This window comes from Clinocottus analis, unplaced genomic scaffold, assembly GCF_023055335.1.
Source record: "Clinocottus analis isolate CAN_PGR_092001 unplaced genomic scaffold, fCliAna1.0.p SCAF_3, whole genome shotgun sequence".
Taxonomy (NCBI): domain Eukaryota; kingdom Metazoa; phylum Chordata; class Actinopteri; order Perciformes; family Cottidae; genus Clinocottus; species Clinocottus analis.
The window spans coordinates 12,075,397-12,091,841 of record NW_027176042.1 but is presented as its reverse complement, the minus strand read 5'-3'; the positions used below and the strand labels follow the sequence as shown (position 1 = coordinate 12,091,841).

The 16,445-nt window shown below is 40.1% G+C and overlaps 1 protein-coding gene across 1 annotated transcript; it reads left to right on the top strand.

Annotated features, from left to right (window-relative positions):
* The first annotated feature begins 1,038 nt into the window (after positions 1 to 1,038).
* On the top strand, positions 1,039 to 16,424 carry larp4ab (La ribonucleoprotein 4Ab). Its single transcript, XM_068593453.1, has 15 exons — positions 1,039 to 1,464; positions 5,268 to 5,406; positions 5,716 to 5,953; positions 6,231 to 6,367; positions 9,081 to 9,184; positions 9,469 to 9,579; positions 9,973 to 10,026; positions 10,770 to 10,982; positions 11,103 to 11,206; positions 11,384 to 11,614; positions 11,914 to 11,965; positions 12,141 to 12,305; positions 12,410 to 12,558; positions 12,644 to 12,821; positions 13,750 to 16,424. Exons 1-15 carry the CDS (start codon positions 1,462 to 1,464, stop codon positions 14,107 to 14,109), a joined length of 2,238 nt encoding a protein of 745 aa, XP_068449554.1. The 5' UTR covers positions 1,039 to 1,461; the 3' UTR covers positions 14,110 to 16,424.
* The last annotated feature ends 21 nt before the right edge of the window (positions 16,425 to 16,445 follow it).

The following is a 16,445-nucleotide window of genomic DNA, read 5'->3' as shown; positions in this document are numbered from 1 at the left end:
TGGCAAAGGTTATGACATGAGGCATTCATTTCTTCCTTCTCGTGAATGTGAAATCTCTCTGGTATTTCAGCTTTGTTTTGGCCAAGCATGTGAACACATACCACAGATTTCACTTTTTTTTTTTTTTTTTTTTTTTTTGGGTGATCTGGACCCCACAACATTTATGATTCCGCCCTCTTCACTTCCTCCCCCTGGTTGACAACCAGGACAGATGGCCACCTGTGACTCTGCTAGTCCAGCTCAAGGTCATTGGCTTTACTTCTATCAAGCACCAGGTAATTGTTGTTGCTCTTGGTTCTCTATCAAAAATGGGTACTCTGAATGTAGAACCAATTCAGTACCAATTCTCAAATGTAGGTTTTCTGCTCCTTTCCAATTCATGTATTGCACCTGCTAGATGATACTCGACTTCTTTCAACAAAAACAAAATGACTAAAAGATAACTTGTGTTGTCCACCCAATAGGTTGTAAATGTGACATTAATACCATTGGAACATGCAGCAATGTTTGTTTTCATTTGACAATCAGTTTGAAAAAAATATGAAACAAAAAATAATTAATTTACAAGAAATGATACTATTCTGATTGTATATCAGTTGAGCAAATGCATGAATATATAATTAACTATCTTCTGCATTTGTGTTTTTCTTTTGTCAATTCGGTAATTAATAAAATAGCCAACCACACATGGTGTGACAAATAAAACAAAACAATGTATTTAAATACATTTTATATTTCGATGGTAGCAAATATCAAATTCTACGTGAAAAAGATAAGACCACATGTAAGTTATCAGTTGTGGACTAAAGTTGCTATTGAAAGACGGAAGTTTGCCGATATCTGTTACAAACTTTGCATCGGGTTATATCCTTTTAGCAACCAGCAGCCAGTGAAAAAAACTCTCTAAAATGCCCATTAATTAACAAGCTCTGGGAGTCGCGTCGTGACGCGTTTATTTAAAGCAGGTCTCGTAAGTGCTCCGACCGCTCCACGAGCCGCAGCGTCCTCTCTCAGGGGTCACAGGCAGCCGCTGCTGGTATTAGCTTTGCTGTTGCCGGGCGGTGTGCAGCTCGTTGGGACAGACGGTGCAGAGGACGCAGCTGTCACATGCTGGATGAGCGGTGCCTCGAAGAAGCTGAGCAGAGGGACGGGGAATTAAGTGTAAAGACCACATGTCTTTAAACGGGAAAAGTTTTTTTTAAGGACGGAAATCAGGGAAACGGTTGTTAGTGTTATTTATAAGCTTTTCAAAGTTGTTGTCCGCGCGGACGCACCGTTGGAGGCTGGAGCGCGTGACTAACGTCACCGGGAAGACGGTAGTTGTGACGACGGGCCACTACAAATAACGTGCGGACGGTCTTTTGTAAGAGGTAAATCCTTCTGACAAGAATCAAACCAACGGGGCAATAACCACTGCCGGAACTGAGGAGGACATCGTAAGAAGGACAGAGTCGAAGCAGCATGGTGAGTTTGGGGCCTGGAAGAGGGCACGCTAGCTAACACGCGACAACCTGTTTGCGTCCTTCCAGTGTGACTCGTGCCGTCGGTAGCTCGAGCAAACTGCTTTGCTCCGTTGTAGTAAACTTTAGCCCTTTAAACTTTAGCCTTTAATTAATGGCCATACTCCGAAACACGGATGTTAATATTCGCACGTACAACTCAGTGGGTTTATGTCGACCTGTCAAACAAATTAGCTTAGGGGTAGGAGTGTAAAGTAAGGCCGGCTCTAACTGGTCTGCTAGATAACTTAAGCTAGTTAGCTAAAGGCAGGCAGGTATTTATGGAGTCGCAAGTAACAATATGGTTGACGGCGAAACGACCAACAAGCTTAACGTCACCCCGTTAACACGTGTTTGAGAAGACAATGAAATGGAGATCGCCTAACGTCTCGCTTCATTACACATTGCTTTAAATGCAAAGCGTAATCATTGCACGGTTCATGTAGTGACCACTGACGTTACACGACTTGGGTTGGCTAAACGTTAGCTGTTGACTGCAGCTAACGTTAAATAGCTATCGAAGAGTTCCGCTCTAAAGGTCATGCCAATGCGTTGCGGAGACCCAAACCGTGAGAATGGAAGAACATGGGGTTGATTTGGTAATCATTTACCAACAAACTCCATGTAGACAGGCTTAGTTTTGTTTAATGGCATTTAAAGATAACCCATTTTGAGCATCGTCACATATAGTGGTCTGGGCACGTCGGCACCATGTGCTCTTGCTTTCCGTCACCAGATCGACGCCGCAATACAAACCCAGAACTCCTGAATTGTAACTACATTCTGGGAGATCAGATTGTTTGTGAGAGGGTCGCATAATGGTTTTACATCAACGACTGAAGCGCACTTGAGCTGTAGCATTGGATGACAGGTCGACGTGCCTTGTTTAAGTTACGCTGAAGCTCAGAGGCGGACTTGCGCTGCAGCGCAATGTATGGTAACATGTGACCGCGTGATAGGCGAGGCAAGAGGTACAAGGAAGCCAATGAAACAGTCACCTTTGTGTGCGAAGGGGAAGAGCCGAAGGCCGTCAAAGACGGAAACTGGTTTACGTGATCTCTGATCAACTATACTGGATTGGCGATGGAGGAAGGGAGTCTGTTCTGAATGTTTTGAAGTATGCTGCCAAGGAGTGCTGCTTGCAACATGTAGAAACTGTTTGCATACTTTTAATCATAACTTAAAACTATTGTGATTTATTCTCGCTTGAAGGGTGGACTACACATTACCTGAGAGCATGAAAAGCATGCATGCATGCAGGGTTTCACTGAGGAGTCAAGGTTGAACGCTGACTTTTAAAAGTTATTGCCGGGCTGGCAACCAGGCATACACTTTTGTTTGCCCACACATAGGGTTGCCATTTTAAGTCGTCCTATATTTTGAATAATCAAGATATGTCTGTCATGTGACTTGTATGAATGACACATTTTGTTAAGCTGCCAGATAAATCTTTTTGCACATTCTTTTTTGACCTCAACAGGATGCTTGAGCTGTTCACCCAAGAGAAACCAATTTAATTTGCTCTAAAAATCAGAAAATGGTTCATCAGAAACCGTTTATTTGCCAGGAATGTTTTCACAAACAAGGACTTGTATTTGGCTGAAGGTGCAACATTTGAGATGAGACGTTAGACGAGACAAATGACAATCAACAGTCAACGACAACAGTGCTGTGCACACAAGTAAACTCTCAAAAGCATACAGAGTACTGCATTTCTGATTAAATATCACTAATGCAAGAAATATTAATTATATATATAGTCTCTAATGCATCATTTACTTTTCGCTGTCTCTTTTTATGTGCTAAAAAGTCATTACCACTGCTAGCAACCAAAGGCCAACCGTGGCCAATGGCAACCTGAAAACCTTTACTGTTGATACAATATAATTTGTTCTACGTAATAGAAAGATGCTATGGTTGCTTATTAGTAGTTTATACAAGGCATCACATCAATACTTAAAGTAACTATTTATTGATCTATCTTTACAATTTCACATTACACAACTCGGTAGTTCACTTGATGATCCACATTTAAAAATGCTGTCCTTCCACAATTCCAACAGTTTTGAGAACCAATTGTTTTTTTTTCAGAACCATTTATTTGTCAGGTATGTTTACACAATGATTTTTTTCTGGCCGACGGTGCCAAACATTAGACAAGACGATCAACGACAACAGTGCAATAGATATTAAACTAAGTATAAAATGACTATAATCACTGTCTTAAATAATTTGCAGAGAAGGGAACTCCACACAGCTGACCGTCTGGCTTAATGCATTACAGCCCATCATGTTAAATCTCACTTTTTCAAAATCAGGAAGATGATCAAAACATTGCCTCCTGGTCCCTGTTTTTCATACGTGGTTCAATAAAGTCGATCAAATGTCCTATTATCCAGCTCAAATTACCAAGATGATTGACATCTGGCTTACTGTTTTTCTACGGTGGATCCGCCCTTAAACTGTTTCGTTCATTTTAACCAGACGTTAGTCCTCAGGATAACTTCGCGTGCACGCTCCTCTTCAGAAGGGAGAAAAGTTGAATGCCAAATTTATGATATGTTCTTGCTATAATGGAAAATAAGATCAGAAAAACAGGCATGGCAAAATCTAATGATGTGTTCACATTTAAAGCGTAGCGACTATTCGCAACACTTCCTGTTGTGAATGCAGTGCAACGCCACCTCCGCTGGTTGGCTGGAGTCACGTAAGCGTCGCAAAATATCAGACCAGTAAATGTATCAGTGTTGGGGAAATGTATCGTCTAATTTGAAGTGCCTCATCACCCCAATCAATCAGATTATATTTATTTAAATGTGTCTGCTGGCAGTAGTATACAAATTAATATATACTTATGAGGATATATGTACTGTATGTGCGTATCATGTACTGTGTGTGTGTGTGTAGATCACCATATAACTAGGAGTTTGAATATGTGTATGGGTGGATCAGTATGTATTATTTATAATCAGAAATTCAATCAATTGAAGCAGTGATAAGTATTATCATGACTCCACCTTAATAATTTTCTTCAATAGTATGTATAGTGTACTGTCATATAATTATGAGTGCTTCAACACAATCATAAGTTTCCGAGGTGCTAAATAAACGTTATGGACAGCACGTCATGTAGCCGCTTTCCTGATGTTCTCCACATCGCGGACACTGTTCAAACATGTACCACTCGCAAAAAGCGAGATGTGGCCTTGCGATTTATTTTTAAATTTTTTATTTTTATTTTTTAACATACAACCCTATGATCCAGTCTGCATACAGTATGTGTGTACAGTACGACCAATGCTCAGCCGCGCCGTGTAGTCTTCAATGTACGGCTCTAGAAAGTCTTGTAAATAAATAAGTCCTTGTCGTCAGAATGGATAGCGCTCATACATTTGGTCATCATGACGTGAGAACGAATTTTGGCTATCTGGAAGAACTCTCTCCCTATATAACTAATATCGCTCCTTCATCAATGAGGAAGAGAGCTGCCTTTTGAAGGTGGGAGTGGCCATCTTATCCAGTGAACTTTTACTAAACCTGCTCCGGACAAGGTTAAGGGATTTTGATGTGTTGCTATAGTGATTCATCTAAACTTGCTTTGAAAAGCCTGACTTGCGTCATCTTATCCTCAAACTTATCCAGCTAACTCAGTAAACCAGGTACAAAAAACAGGGTCCTGCTCTAACTGTACTCTTGCTTCATGTAACTTACTGTGTAAGCTGTACAAAAAGTATTTTCTGTTACTCATTGTATAATCCTATATTGCAGGTTACCACAAAGGGAGCAGGGCTGAACCCCAATGCTAAAGTGTGGCAAGAGATCCCTGCCCACCAGAATGACAACCTGGAAGAGACTGAGGATACTCCTTGGCTACTGGCCTACCCTCCTCCCGCTGAGATGACTGATGGTATGAGCTTATTCAGTTCTATGTGCAGAGAAGTTTTTCTCCACCTTCCTCTCACTTATATCCATTGTTAATGTAAACGCCCCCTCACCCCATGTACTGGTACATCACTAAAGTATGGGAACAGACTGTCACACATGTATGTATTTATTGATCATTACCAAGACATTCACAAATAGATGTGGTATTTGAGGAAACTCGTGTTCTCATGTTTATGCAACAAAGAAGAAATCATTAGATCCTGTTGTCTAAACCTGACGGTTATTTTACAGACATTTTGTTTGTTTGTCTCTTTCATCTTGGGTTGCTCAGACGTTCCGTCTCCGGGGGGAAAAGGATACGATGCTGAATACCCTGACGGCGCTGCTGACTATACCCCTGTACCTACAGAGGGCATTGTGAATGTCACTGACCAACCTGACTCAGGATATTTAGTCTTTGACCCTCAATGCGAATCAGCTTTGGATGCTGATGCTTCTGAAGAGCAACCAATGTCTGAGGAATGCCTGAGAGTGTCTTTGAAGAAACAACTTGAGTTCTGCTTTTCAAGGTTCGTAGTGAAGAAATATTCAAATACTTGTTTGTTTTTATACTGCACATTGCAAGTGTTTCCAGTGACCATACAGCTATGAGAACAACATCAGTAATGAATCATTTGAATTGCCGTTAGATGTTTTTCGCAAAGAATGAGCTGTTTCCTTAGTTGAGTATTCGTGTACCTGGAGTCCTTGGTCTAACAGTCATTGATTAAATGGTATTCTAAAATGATTTAGACATTTTTAATGTTTTTTTTGTTGTTGTCTAATGTTATTTTTGGTGTTTTGCAGAGAGAACCTATCCAAGGACCTGTACTTGATATCCCAGATGGACAGTGATCAGTTTGTTCCCATCTGGACTATTGCTTGCATGGAGGACGTCAAAGCCCTTACCACTGATATGACCCTCATTCTGGATGTACTGCGAGGTATTAATGCTGCTGTTCTTACCTACATTTGTGAGAAATGCTAGGAGATTCACTTACACTTCAGACAATCTATATATCTTCAGAATTTAAATTGAAGTTGACTCTTTTTACAACTTTGTGGGATTGGGTGATTGTTAATTGACCCTTCACCAAGCACTAGCCCTGCTTGGCTAAGCTGTCAGAGTTGCCATGAAGCCCACACATTCACTAACTACATTCCCTGCATAAATATTATCTACATCAGTGTTTTCCCTAGGTTTACAGCTTCAGGGGGGGGAGGCAGGACCTCAATGACACCGACAATGACACAAACACCAAAAGCATTACTATTTCTGTAAATAACATAATTTTGTGACTCCATCTGTGCTTTTATAAATAACAGAATAAATAACAATAACTTTCAATTTAACCAAATTGCCCCGTCAGACCACAAAAAAAGAAGAAAGAAATTGCAATCACTTAAAACAATGAAAATAAAGTTCTATCTGTGCAAAACATAAATTATATGAAGGCTACTTACTACTAAATAGCTCATTTTGGAAAACTAAAAGCAAATTGCAAAACAAAACTGAATGAGTGCAGATATGTGAGCATCAGGTTGTATCAGTGTTAATGCTGCAGTGAGCTGCTTTCGTCTACATATATTTTTGAAACGCGGTTGTAGACTTGATATGGCCGCTCTCAATTCACGCTCCATGTTGAGATGAGATAATTTTCCGGTTTTGAGAGACGGAACAGCAGAAAAGACGACTTCACAGAGACTTTGTGGAGACTTTGCGGAGATTGGCTTTTGGCAAAACGGCAAAAATCGCCAAGTCGCACATGCGCCGCATAATCTGTTTATCGTGAACATTTACCCAAAAGTACAGACATTTCTCCATGTATTTATTAATGACTTAGTTTTATGTCTGTGTACTTAGTAATGTGTGAAGCCAGCAGCTCATTGTTGGAACAAGACACAAGCACTTCGGCTCGTTTTACTTGTAGCAGGAGACCTGCTTCGGGTTTAGAGAGCTGCTCTGGTGCTCCTTGCAGGAAGGCTACTCTTGCCATCTTTTACCTGGGAGCGTTTAAAACGCAGATGTAGTTGTCTGCTTTTCACGTGACATATTTTCCTACACTCTCTGCCCGCTGCTGTGCTCAGCGCTCACGTGTGTTTGCGCGCACGTGTCTCTGCGGAACAACGCCGTGCGCGATGCAGCGGAGAGGAGTGTTTACTCGCAACCACGTAGAGACAGAAATGACAAGCTATTGTGTAGATCCCGTCAATAAAATTCAGCTGTTTAATAACAGAATAAGGTGTAGACCTTTTTTATAGGAAAGAGAACCTTAAATGACGTATTTTGATCTGGCGATATAGAGAAAATTACAGAGGGGTGGGGGGTTATTTTAGGTGGGCGCCCCGCCCCCCAATATAATGGTAGGGGAAACACTGTACACATGGGGATGAATAGGAAAATGCAATTTCAGATAGAAGCTGACAGAAGGGTCCACAATATGTATTTTTAAGGATGTCAAACTGATATAGCAGCAAAACAAGTTTAAAAGGTAAAGATAGAAGCTATAGCCTACAGACCAGTGTAAAAGTTAACCACCTCATCTTTATTCACTGTTAAAATCATAAAAAAAGTGACATGGGTATATACATTCAGTACACTTTTTTTTCTTTCATAGTATACTTTTTCTCTTTCATAGCATAACAATGCTAAGTAATCACTATTAAACCATTAGCTCAAAATCCACAAAACAGGCCTGAAAATAAAGAAACTCTGAAACAATTGCATTAAAGTCTATGGAGCAGAGAAAGATAGTTGTCAGACACTGGCCAGAGGTCGATGATGTCACTCTATGATTGGCCAAATTGCGTTCTGAACTAGAGACTAAGCGACAGGTCCAAGTTAAATAAATGAGCATCTTGAAGTCCCAGTGAAATGTTAGTTAGTCTTTAGTCTCTGTACTGTGAGTAATCGCAGTAAAACTGAATATTTAACTGGATTTGAATTAATCCCTCTTGTAACTGTACACCAAATAGTGGGTTTACAGTAATGAGCAACATGCAGAAGACGGTGGCTCACCATCCTCGTTGTTACAGATTGCTTGATGGATGTCATAATATAATTGGTTGGTACTAGCTTACTGCGTCAGTTTGTTTTCCAGGAAGAAAAAAGGATTGAAGAAATAGATTATTATTTTGAACTCGGAGTAAAAAACAATGAACTACACTTCCAAATGCAAAAGCTGTTCACATATTTTGAAAGGCTAATGTTTAGAACAGTCACCTGGTAAATCATAACAAAGGAGATGGTGTAAGGATCCACCACAGTTACCAGTGATAATTAAATGTCTTGTGTCACTGCTAATTGATGTTGACTCTACTAAGCGATTCTGCTGATTTCTTTTTTTTTTTTTTTGGCCGTCGTGTCTGAGGTTTCTCGACATGTTCTTTTCTGTGTTTACCACTTCTGCGAACTGTTTCCCCAAGGTGAAAATCCTGAAGGGTGTTTGCAACTTAACAGTCAATAACTGTTTTCCATTCATGCTTTTTATCATAGTTCTTCTTATCAGTAAGGATACTGATAGAGCTTGCTGGAATTTGTTGTTTTAAAAAACTCACAACCTAATGATCCAATTGCACACTGTGCGTGTATTAGGGGCCTTCCAGTAACTTCAGATGGTGAAAACACTTATATTGAGGTTGTATCTTTTGTTACAGCTTCACCTATGGTGCAAGTTGATGAAGCTGGAGAGAAGGTTCGGCCAAACCACAGTCGCTGTATCATCATTCTAAGAGAGGTACCAGAGACTACACCAATTGAGGTAAAGAAAATTCCATGCTGCATGCTAATGATAATCCTCAACATCATCCACCCATTTTAACTATCAAACATGCTTGTGCTTGCTCACAAGGTATGTAGAGAAAGATACTGACAAGAATTCTGTTAAAGACAGTGACGTATAATACATGCCTCACTGCATCTTGATGTTCAAACTATGTGTATTTGTTGTGGTTATATTGTAGTTCATTGACAATGTGTTATCACAGAGCCTGCAGGAAGATGTGTTTGTGGGTAAAATGTATGTGCTCTTCATCACTTTGACAGGAAGTGGAGGCTCTTTTTAAGAGTGAAAACTGTCCAAAGGTGTTAAGTGCTGAGTTTGCACACAACAGTAACTGGTACATAACATTTCAGTCTGATATGGATGCACAACAGGTATGTCTCCAAATTAATGAACATGCGCATTTTATTTTTTTGGGTTGAAGCTTATTTAATTTGTAATAGTATGCCATATTAAAGTGTAACTATATAACTACTCATTAGATGTAGGCTGTAATTTGCTCTGGTTTAATTTCCCTTTGAAATCAAAGGTGACTTTCATAGTGTGGATTCAAGAATTGAATTGGATAATTCTTGATTACAGTAGACTCTTCACTTTTATAATGCAAACATGTATCTTTTTTAGTAAATAACATATTTACAGTTCTGAGCACTGTACCTAACACTAGAGCGCTGGGAGTGAGGGGATTAAAGCTTGTATTTCTTAGACTTGAAAAGGAACAACAGAAATTTTACAATGTTGTCAATATTTGCTTGTTTTGTCATTAGGCCTACAGATACCTTAGAGAGGAAGTAAAAACGTTCCAGGAAAAACCAATCATGGTGAGTTCTGTCACTACAATGCAAAACCAATAATTTACTATATTTAGTACACCAAGTTATTTATTTCAGGCTAAATTGCTGCTTACAATTGGTTCAATTTTAGACGGTAATATGGAACCCAGCAAGCCTTTTGTTACACAAGTAGTTATGTTACCAGCTGTCACTCTCTGGCTGAACTGTGGCCTCAGGAGTGAACTTAGTATATGTGCACAGAGACTGATAAGCAAGGAGGTATTTGTCAGAAGTGTTGCACACGTAAATCTCCAGAAACTTATCCCTTATCACAATGTGACATTTACCTTTGCAATTTCAGGTATCAAATGCATCCTTTTTTTCAGCTGGACTTTGATTTGACCTTGTGTACCCCTGTTAAAACAAACAAGGTTGTGATATTAACTGTTCTGTCTAAACCCCAGTGATGATCAGTACTGCCTGGAAGGATCTGTATGCGCTGTGGCTGGCTAGGAGGAACTTTTTTATCTGTGCACCTTCCTTTCTCCTGCTGTATCTCTGCTTCTACACACTACCTCTACTCCCTCTTTTACTCCCCCGCCCTCCCGCCCTACTTCCCCCTCCCGCCACCCGTTCCCCTAGTCAGTGCAGTGTTGTATGGCCTAATGACCTTGAGATTATGAGATCTGAGGGGACTAAATGACGATGGACAGATCTACAATGCTACTCATTGTAGGTCACATCTTTACTCTTAGCAAACGTAGCTGATTATCTTCTTTCTTTCCCCACAGGCCCGCATTAAGGCCATTAACACGTTTTTTGGTAAGAACAGCTTCCGCAGTGTGGACTCCACTGTGTACACTCAGCATGCCCAACCACAGGCTCAATATAGCTCCCCAGTCTACATGCAGCAGGCATACAGTAATCAACAGCAGTACCCTGTATACCCTGTGGTGTCACCCTCCTGGAACCCCGCGGTCATCCCTTACTTTGAAACGCCGCTGGTGAGAACCAATCTTTTATCTTAAGACATTCTTAAAAATTTAGAATTTTTTTTTTCTCAAACATATATATTTGATAACATTTTATGGAGCTTATTGTCAAATTGTGTTTACCCCTACCAGGCACCTTTTCCACATAGTGGTTTCATGAATGGTTACAGCAGTCCTGGAAACTACGAAGCAAATGCAAGCTCTGTAAACACCCATCGACCCATGAGCAGAAACCGGTAGGTGCAAATCACAATGACATAACTCTCTTTCAAAGTCATGCTTTCCAGTCTTGATTAAAACTCTTGAATTAAACATTTAAGGGCACATATAAAGGATGTTAATTAATGCCTAAAGTATCAATTAGTGTTTATTCAGTAGAAAGTAAGCAATGTGTTTTTATTTTGTTTGCCCAGAAATCATGTCAAGGGTCACCCAAGACCTGGAGACCTGCCTTCTTCTTCCCTGCATCCGGGGCCCCTGATGGATGGCCTGTCTGGTCCCTCGAGTCCACACCCACCGCAGACATCTGGGATGGCGACTGGCACCACTTTGGCAACAGCCCCTCTACCCTCTTTCAGCCTTAAAGATGCTTCTCCACAGGCCACCATACCCAGTGGATATCTGAGCGGGGCTGCACGGGGCAGGTTAGTGAATATCTCCTGCTTATTAACACTATGGAGATGGAAGATTTACAACCTGCAATGTAACATGAGGCATGTTTTTTGTGTTGTGAATACTTTTCAGTTCACCTTTCCCTGTAGCTTTCTGTTCACCTCAAAGATACATTCTAGATTTAAAATACCTAGCAGAAATCAAACTTGTTTTGGGCTTTTAAGATCTGATTTAATGGAAATGCCACCTATTTTATTCTGTTTTATTTACCTGTAAATGCCATTTTTATATGAAAAACCTTCAAATGTAAAATGATCTGTGTTCATTGTAGGAGAGGAAGCTACAGAGGCATGAGGAGGAAAAGAGAAGATGAACATACCATGGTCAGCATATTTATTTTTATCCATTACATTTCCTTTTGTGAGGTATGCCTTTTTCTACACAGACCAAGTGGTGGTGTTCTTTCCTGATAAAAAAAAAATGTTTATTACAGTTTTTTGGTAAGATTCACATTGTTATTTATTACATTTGACTTTAACTGTGAGTTTATAATTTCAGAAACCTGTCCCTCTGATGGAGACCAATGTACCTCCTCCACCAAAATTTGACCTGGCAGCTTCCAATTTTCCTCCTTTGCCGGGATCTGTGGTCAGTATGCTGGGAGAAACTATGCCAGAGATGCGCCTTTCTGATGTTGTGAGAGGTCTAAAGGTGGCTAACAAGGTAAATATCTATTCCTCTTTGATACATTTTACTCTGGAGACTTGTGTAAGCAGCATTTAACAGTTGTTAAAATACACATCATTTTAAATTATTGAATATTTCAGCCTGTGAACCAAGAGGTTAATGAGACTCGACAAACAAACTTATCTGAAGAGGCTGTAAGCAAACCAAATGCTGTGACCATGGTTGCTAAACCTGCTCCTGTGACGCCACTTACAGTGGCACCACCCACAGTGGCACCACCAGTCTTAAGGTAAAGTTTTCAACCAGTTAATGTCTGTGAATGGAAAGGGTGTAAACATAGAAGAATAACCATCCTTTTCTTTTTGACAATTTAGTGTTTCTCCTCCGGTGAAGGATGATGATAAAGCTGAACCTTGTGTTCCAAAAGAAAAAATCTCCACATCCTTTGAGGCAGCCTCCCCAACAGCCTCTTTACCTACTCCCGCCGCTTGCAGTCAGTCTGTTTATACTGAAGCACCTTCCTCATCTCCTCCTTCTCCAACATCAGATCTGGTAAGTCTTTCCTGCCTTCTCACTAGGAGTATTGGCTCGCATGAATCATGGATCATTCAAAAGACCCCCTTAAGGACCCGATCACACCAGACGCAACCGTGCAGCCGCTTAAAAAAAAACGTGCTGGGAAAAACAGCCTGGTGCGCCTGTAGAGCCTTGGCCAAGTGTGACATTGATGAGCTTTGCGACTCCGCGCCTTGCGCTTAAAAGTTAAGGATATTTTAACTTTTATGCGCACCTAAAAAATGCTAGACAAACAGCATAGGAAAAGGAAAATGCTGAAAACAATGGTTTTGCTAGTTTTTGAGTGACGACTTGTGTGATCGGCCCCTTAGGCTTTTTGGCTGCTTTGCAGTAAATGGTGTGTGGCTGTTATAGTTTTCACGTGTTGAGTCTGTAAAAGATTCAGTGTAGAAGAACTGTTATGAGTTCTAGCCAAGTGTTCATGTCTGTCTCTGGACAGATTGTCACTATGATAGCGTCACAACCCTTCAAGGTGCAGTCATGAAACTGCATGTGTGTGAAGAGGAGATTAAAATGAAAAGCACAGTTTGAAAATGGGTGTGGTCCTAGCAAGGGTGGCGGAAGTAGTGGGGTAGGAAGTGTGGAAGGATCTATTGTTGGTGTGCTTCCATCTCAAGATGGTCTCAAGTGTATTGTAGCAAATTACATGGGGCCACAAAAGTATTAATATAAAGAAGCTGGGATTCACAGCATTTCAAATAGATTCCATTACATTTTAGAGAAGAAGCAAAATGAATAAAAGCATCCTCTTAAACTATCACTGAATCATAACTCACTTCTCTGCCAATGATCTTAATGGTCATTTTGTGTTGACGATGGGTTATGGTTTTTTTTTTTTTTTTTTTGGAATAATATGGTCTTTACCTTATTTTGTGTTAATTTTCACCCATTATTTGCTTACCAGGGGGCAAGAAAACTGAGCTATGCAGAGGTGTGCCAGCGGATGGCCAAGGAACCGCCACCAGCACAGACTCCTCCCTCCTCGCCTGCCTCCTCGGCTAGCCAACCCCTGCAAGAGCTCAAGGTCAACAGGGTTGAGGAGCATCGGCCCAACTCCAGGCGCACACCAGAGAAGCCCGGAGACAGCCGCCCGCCTCGTCAACCATTACGCTCCTTCAGAGGGGCGAATGGTCAAGTCAGATCCGGAGCACTGAGAACTCGGGAGCAACCGAGAGGCCTGAATACTGGCAAACCATTTTCCCCCCACCGCGGAGCCAGACGTAGTGGCAAAGAACAGAACATTCCCCCTAGATCTCCAAAATAACTAAAGTAAAGGAACCTATAATACATTGACAAAAGTGTAAAGGGAAAAACAATATTTATGTAAATATATGTAAATAAACAGATGGATATATTTCATTTGACAGACTTTTTCAAAAAACTTAATATTGTTGCAGACCTGAAATTATTTTTTAGGAAGATGCATATTGTCTGCTGAAATAATTGATGAAACATGCTTTGCTTAAAGTAATGTTACCATGACTTTCCCAAGAGATGCCGCCATAAATGGGCTAATTCTGTCATGTGTATCTGCGTTTATCGTGAGGGGGAGAAAGAGGGATGTTTTAAATATTAGGTAGCATTAAGCAAGCACTGTCAACATCCAACATGATGATTGAGACTCATTTTGTGAGTGGATGTTGTTGGCATGTGATTCATCGAGAACGTGATACCAAATTAGTTTTATATTGAAATCAAGGATGTGCGTATGATGCAGAAGAAGATTCCATGGCGGAATAATAGAAGACAGTGAGGCGTTTGATTAACAAAAGGTTTGAACTTTGAGTAGCTATATTTCAAGGCCTTACATTCTGTAGAAACTCTACAAAGATGCTGATGAATATGAAATGACATGTATTCATAACATTGCATCGTGTAATGATTATAATCCTTCAGTGTTTATGCAGTAGTCATCTTTGTGATGCAGATGTTAAATCACTACTACTAACGTTTGAAATAAGGTTACTCAGTAGATGAGCTTAATTTTTAGTTTTTTTACAGATTGTATCAGTGATTTAACTCCTGTACAGATCTGTATATCTTGTAAAAAGGATATAGCATGAAAACTCATGAGAATAGTAGTTGCTAGTCAAATAACCTAATCTTGCTGAAGGTTATCCGGCTGAAGCACGAGCAGAAGGACTGTCCATGTTTTATCAGATGTCAATAATGCTGTTGTGTGTCTCGCAAAGCAGGATTACAGGGTTTGACAGCTAACTTTGGTTCTAGGCCCGGCTTCTGATATGAATTATTCTGTATTTTCGGGTTGAAGGTTTCAAGAGTAGGATGGTAGATCCTGAAGACTAAGCTGTCCTTACTTATTGACTAGTATGTGATTGCTAAAACATAATGGATGATCTGAGGGACCTCAGTTTTTCTTGTGAAAAACAGAAATTTGTGGCCTCTTCTCGATTAACGTAGCTATTTGATGGTTGTTGTCATGGCCAGTGTGTCAACTTGATTCGGTGACAGTGATTACCTGCATCTCTTTGATTGGATACTTAATAAGCTTCAGACGAATGTAGTCTTTTTGGCATAAAACCACTTTTGAGCTTTATCTTGTAAATGTCCATATGTAGTAGTAGCAGCTTTCCTTCAGCGTGTATGTATATACAGATTTCTTTTTATCTTGGTTGTTCATGTACTCGTTTTTTTTCTGCTACAGACAAGTTTAATTTGATATTGTGTTTTTTTCTTCTCATGGTATTGAATGTTTGTGTAATGTTAGTAAATATGTGCGTAGACTGATCGGAGAAAAGATACTTGGTTATCGACAACTGAATTGAATACTGATCGCCGTTCAAGGCTCAACAGTGAGCAGAAAATGACTAAACATGTAGTGGCGAGACTTGAAATGTTCTAACCTTATATCCCCAGGTATGTAATCACAAGAGAAGTTAGAAATGGAAAGGGCTTGCACAGATGTTCAACTTGAGTTTAAATGTGTTCATTTTGTCAGATTAGTCTCTTGTTGCAAATGAAAATTAACAAGATGAGTCAATGGTAGATTTTCAGAATTGGGGGAATAAAACCTTTTTACCTAGGATAGATGTTCTCTGCTTGTAAGGACTTGGCTACAGTGTTCTGTGTCTTGTAATCAGTTGTCTCAAGTGTATACTGTATTATGTTTGTGGAAGAGAGATTGCATTGGCTTCAGACTGCATGGAACTATTCTCTCAAACCAAACCTCTGGTGCCTTAACTCATTCAGTAAAAAAAAAAAAAAGTGCAAGAATTGTAAGACTTATCAATTTGTCTCACTAAACATGGCTAGGTAATTGGTTGTCAAAATCCACCATCAGTTTTTGATACTGAGACAAAGAATCTCAGTGCAGATCCCGGTTTATTGTAGGTGCAGGGCTGGGGGCTGGTTGGAGTGGAGCTTAATGCGTCTGCGCATGCTTGTTTGTCCGTTATGTCTATGATGCATTTCATTTTCTTAGCTTGTCAGTCTTGTATCAGAATCTTGCGTTTTACTCACAATCAAACATGCGATTGCCATTTCAGCCAAATACACTGGTTTATTATGTGATTGCTAAGCCTGAGGTATAAAAATAATAAAAAAATAAATATTTTTAAACCGCTGTGTCTTATCCTTTTG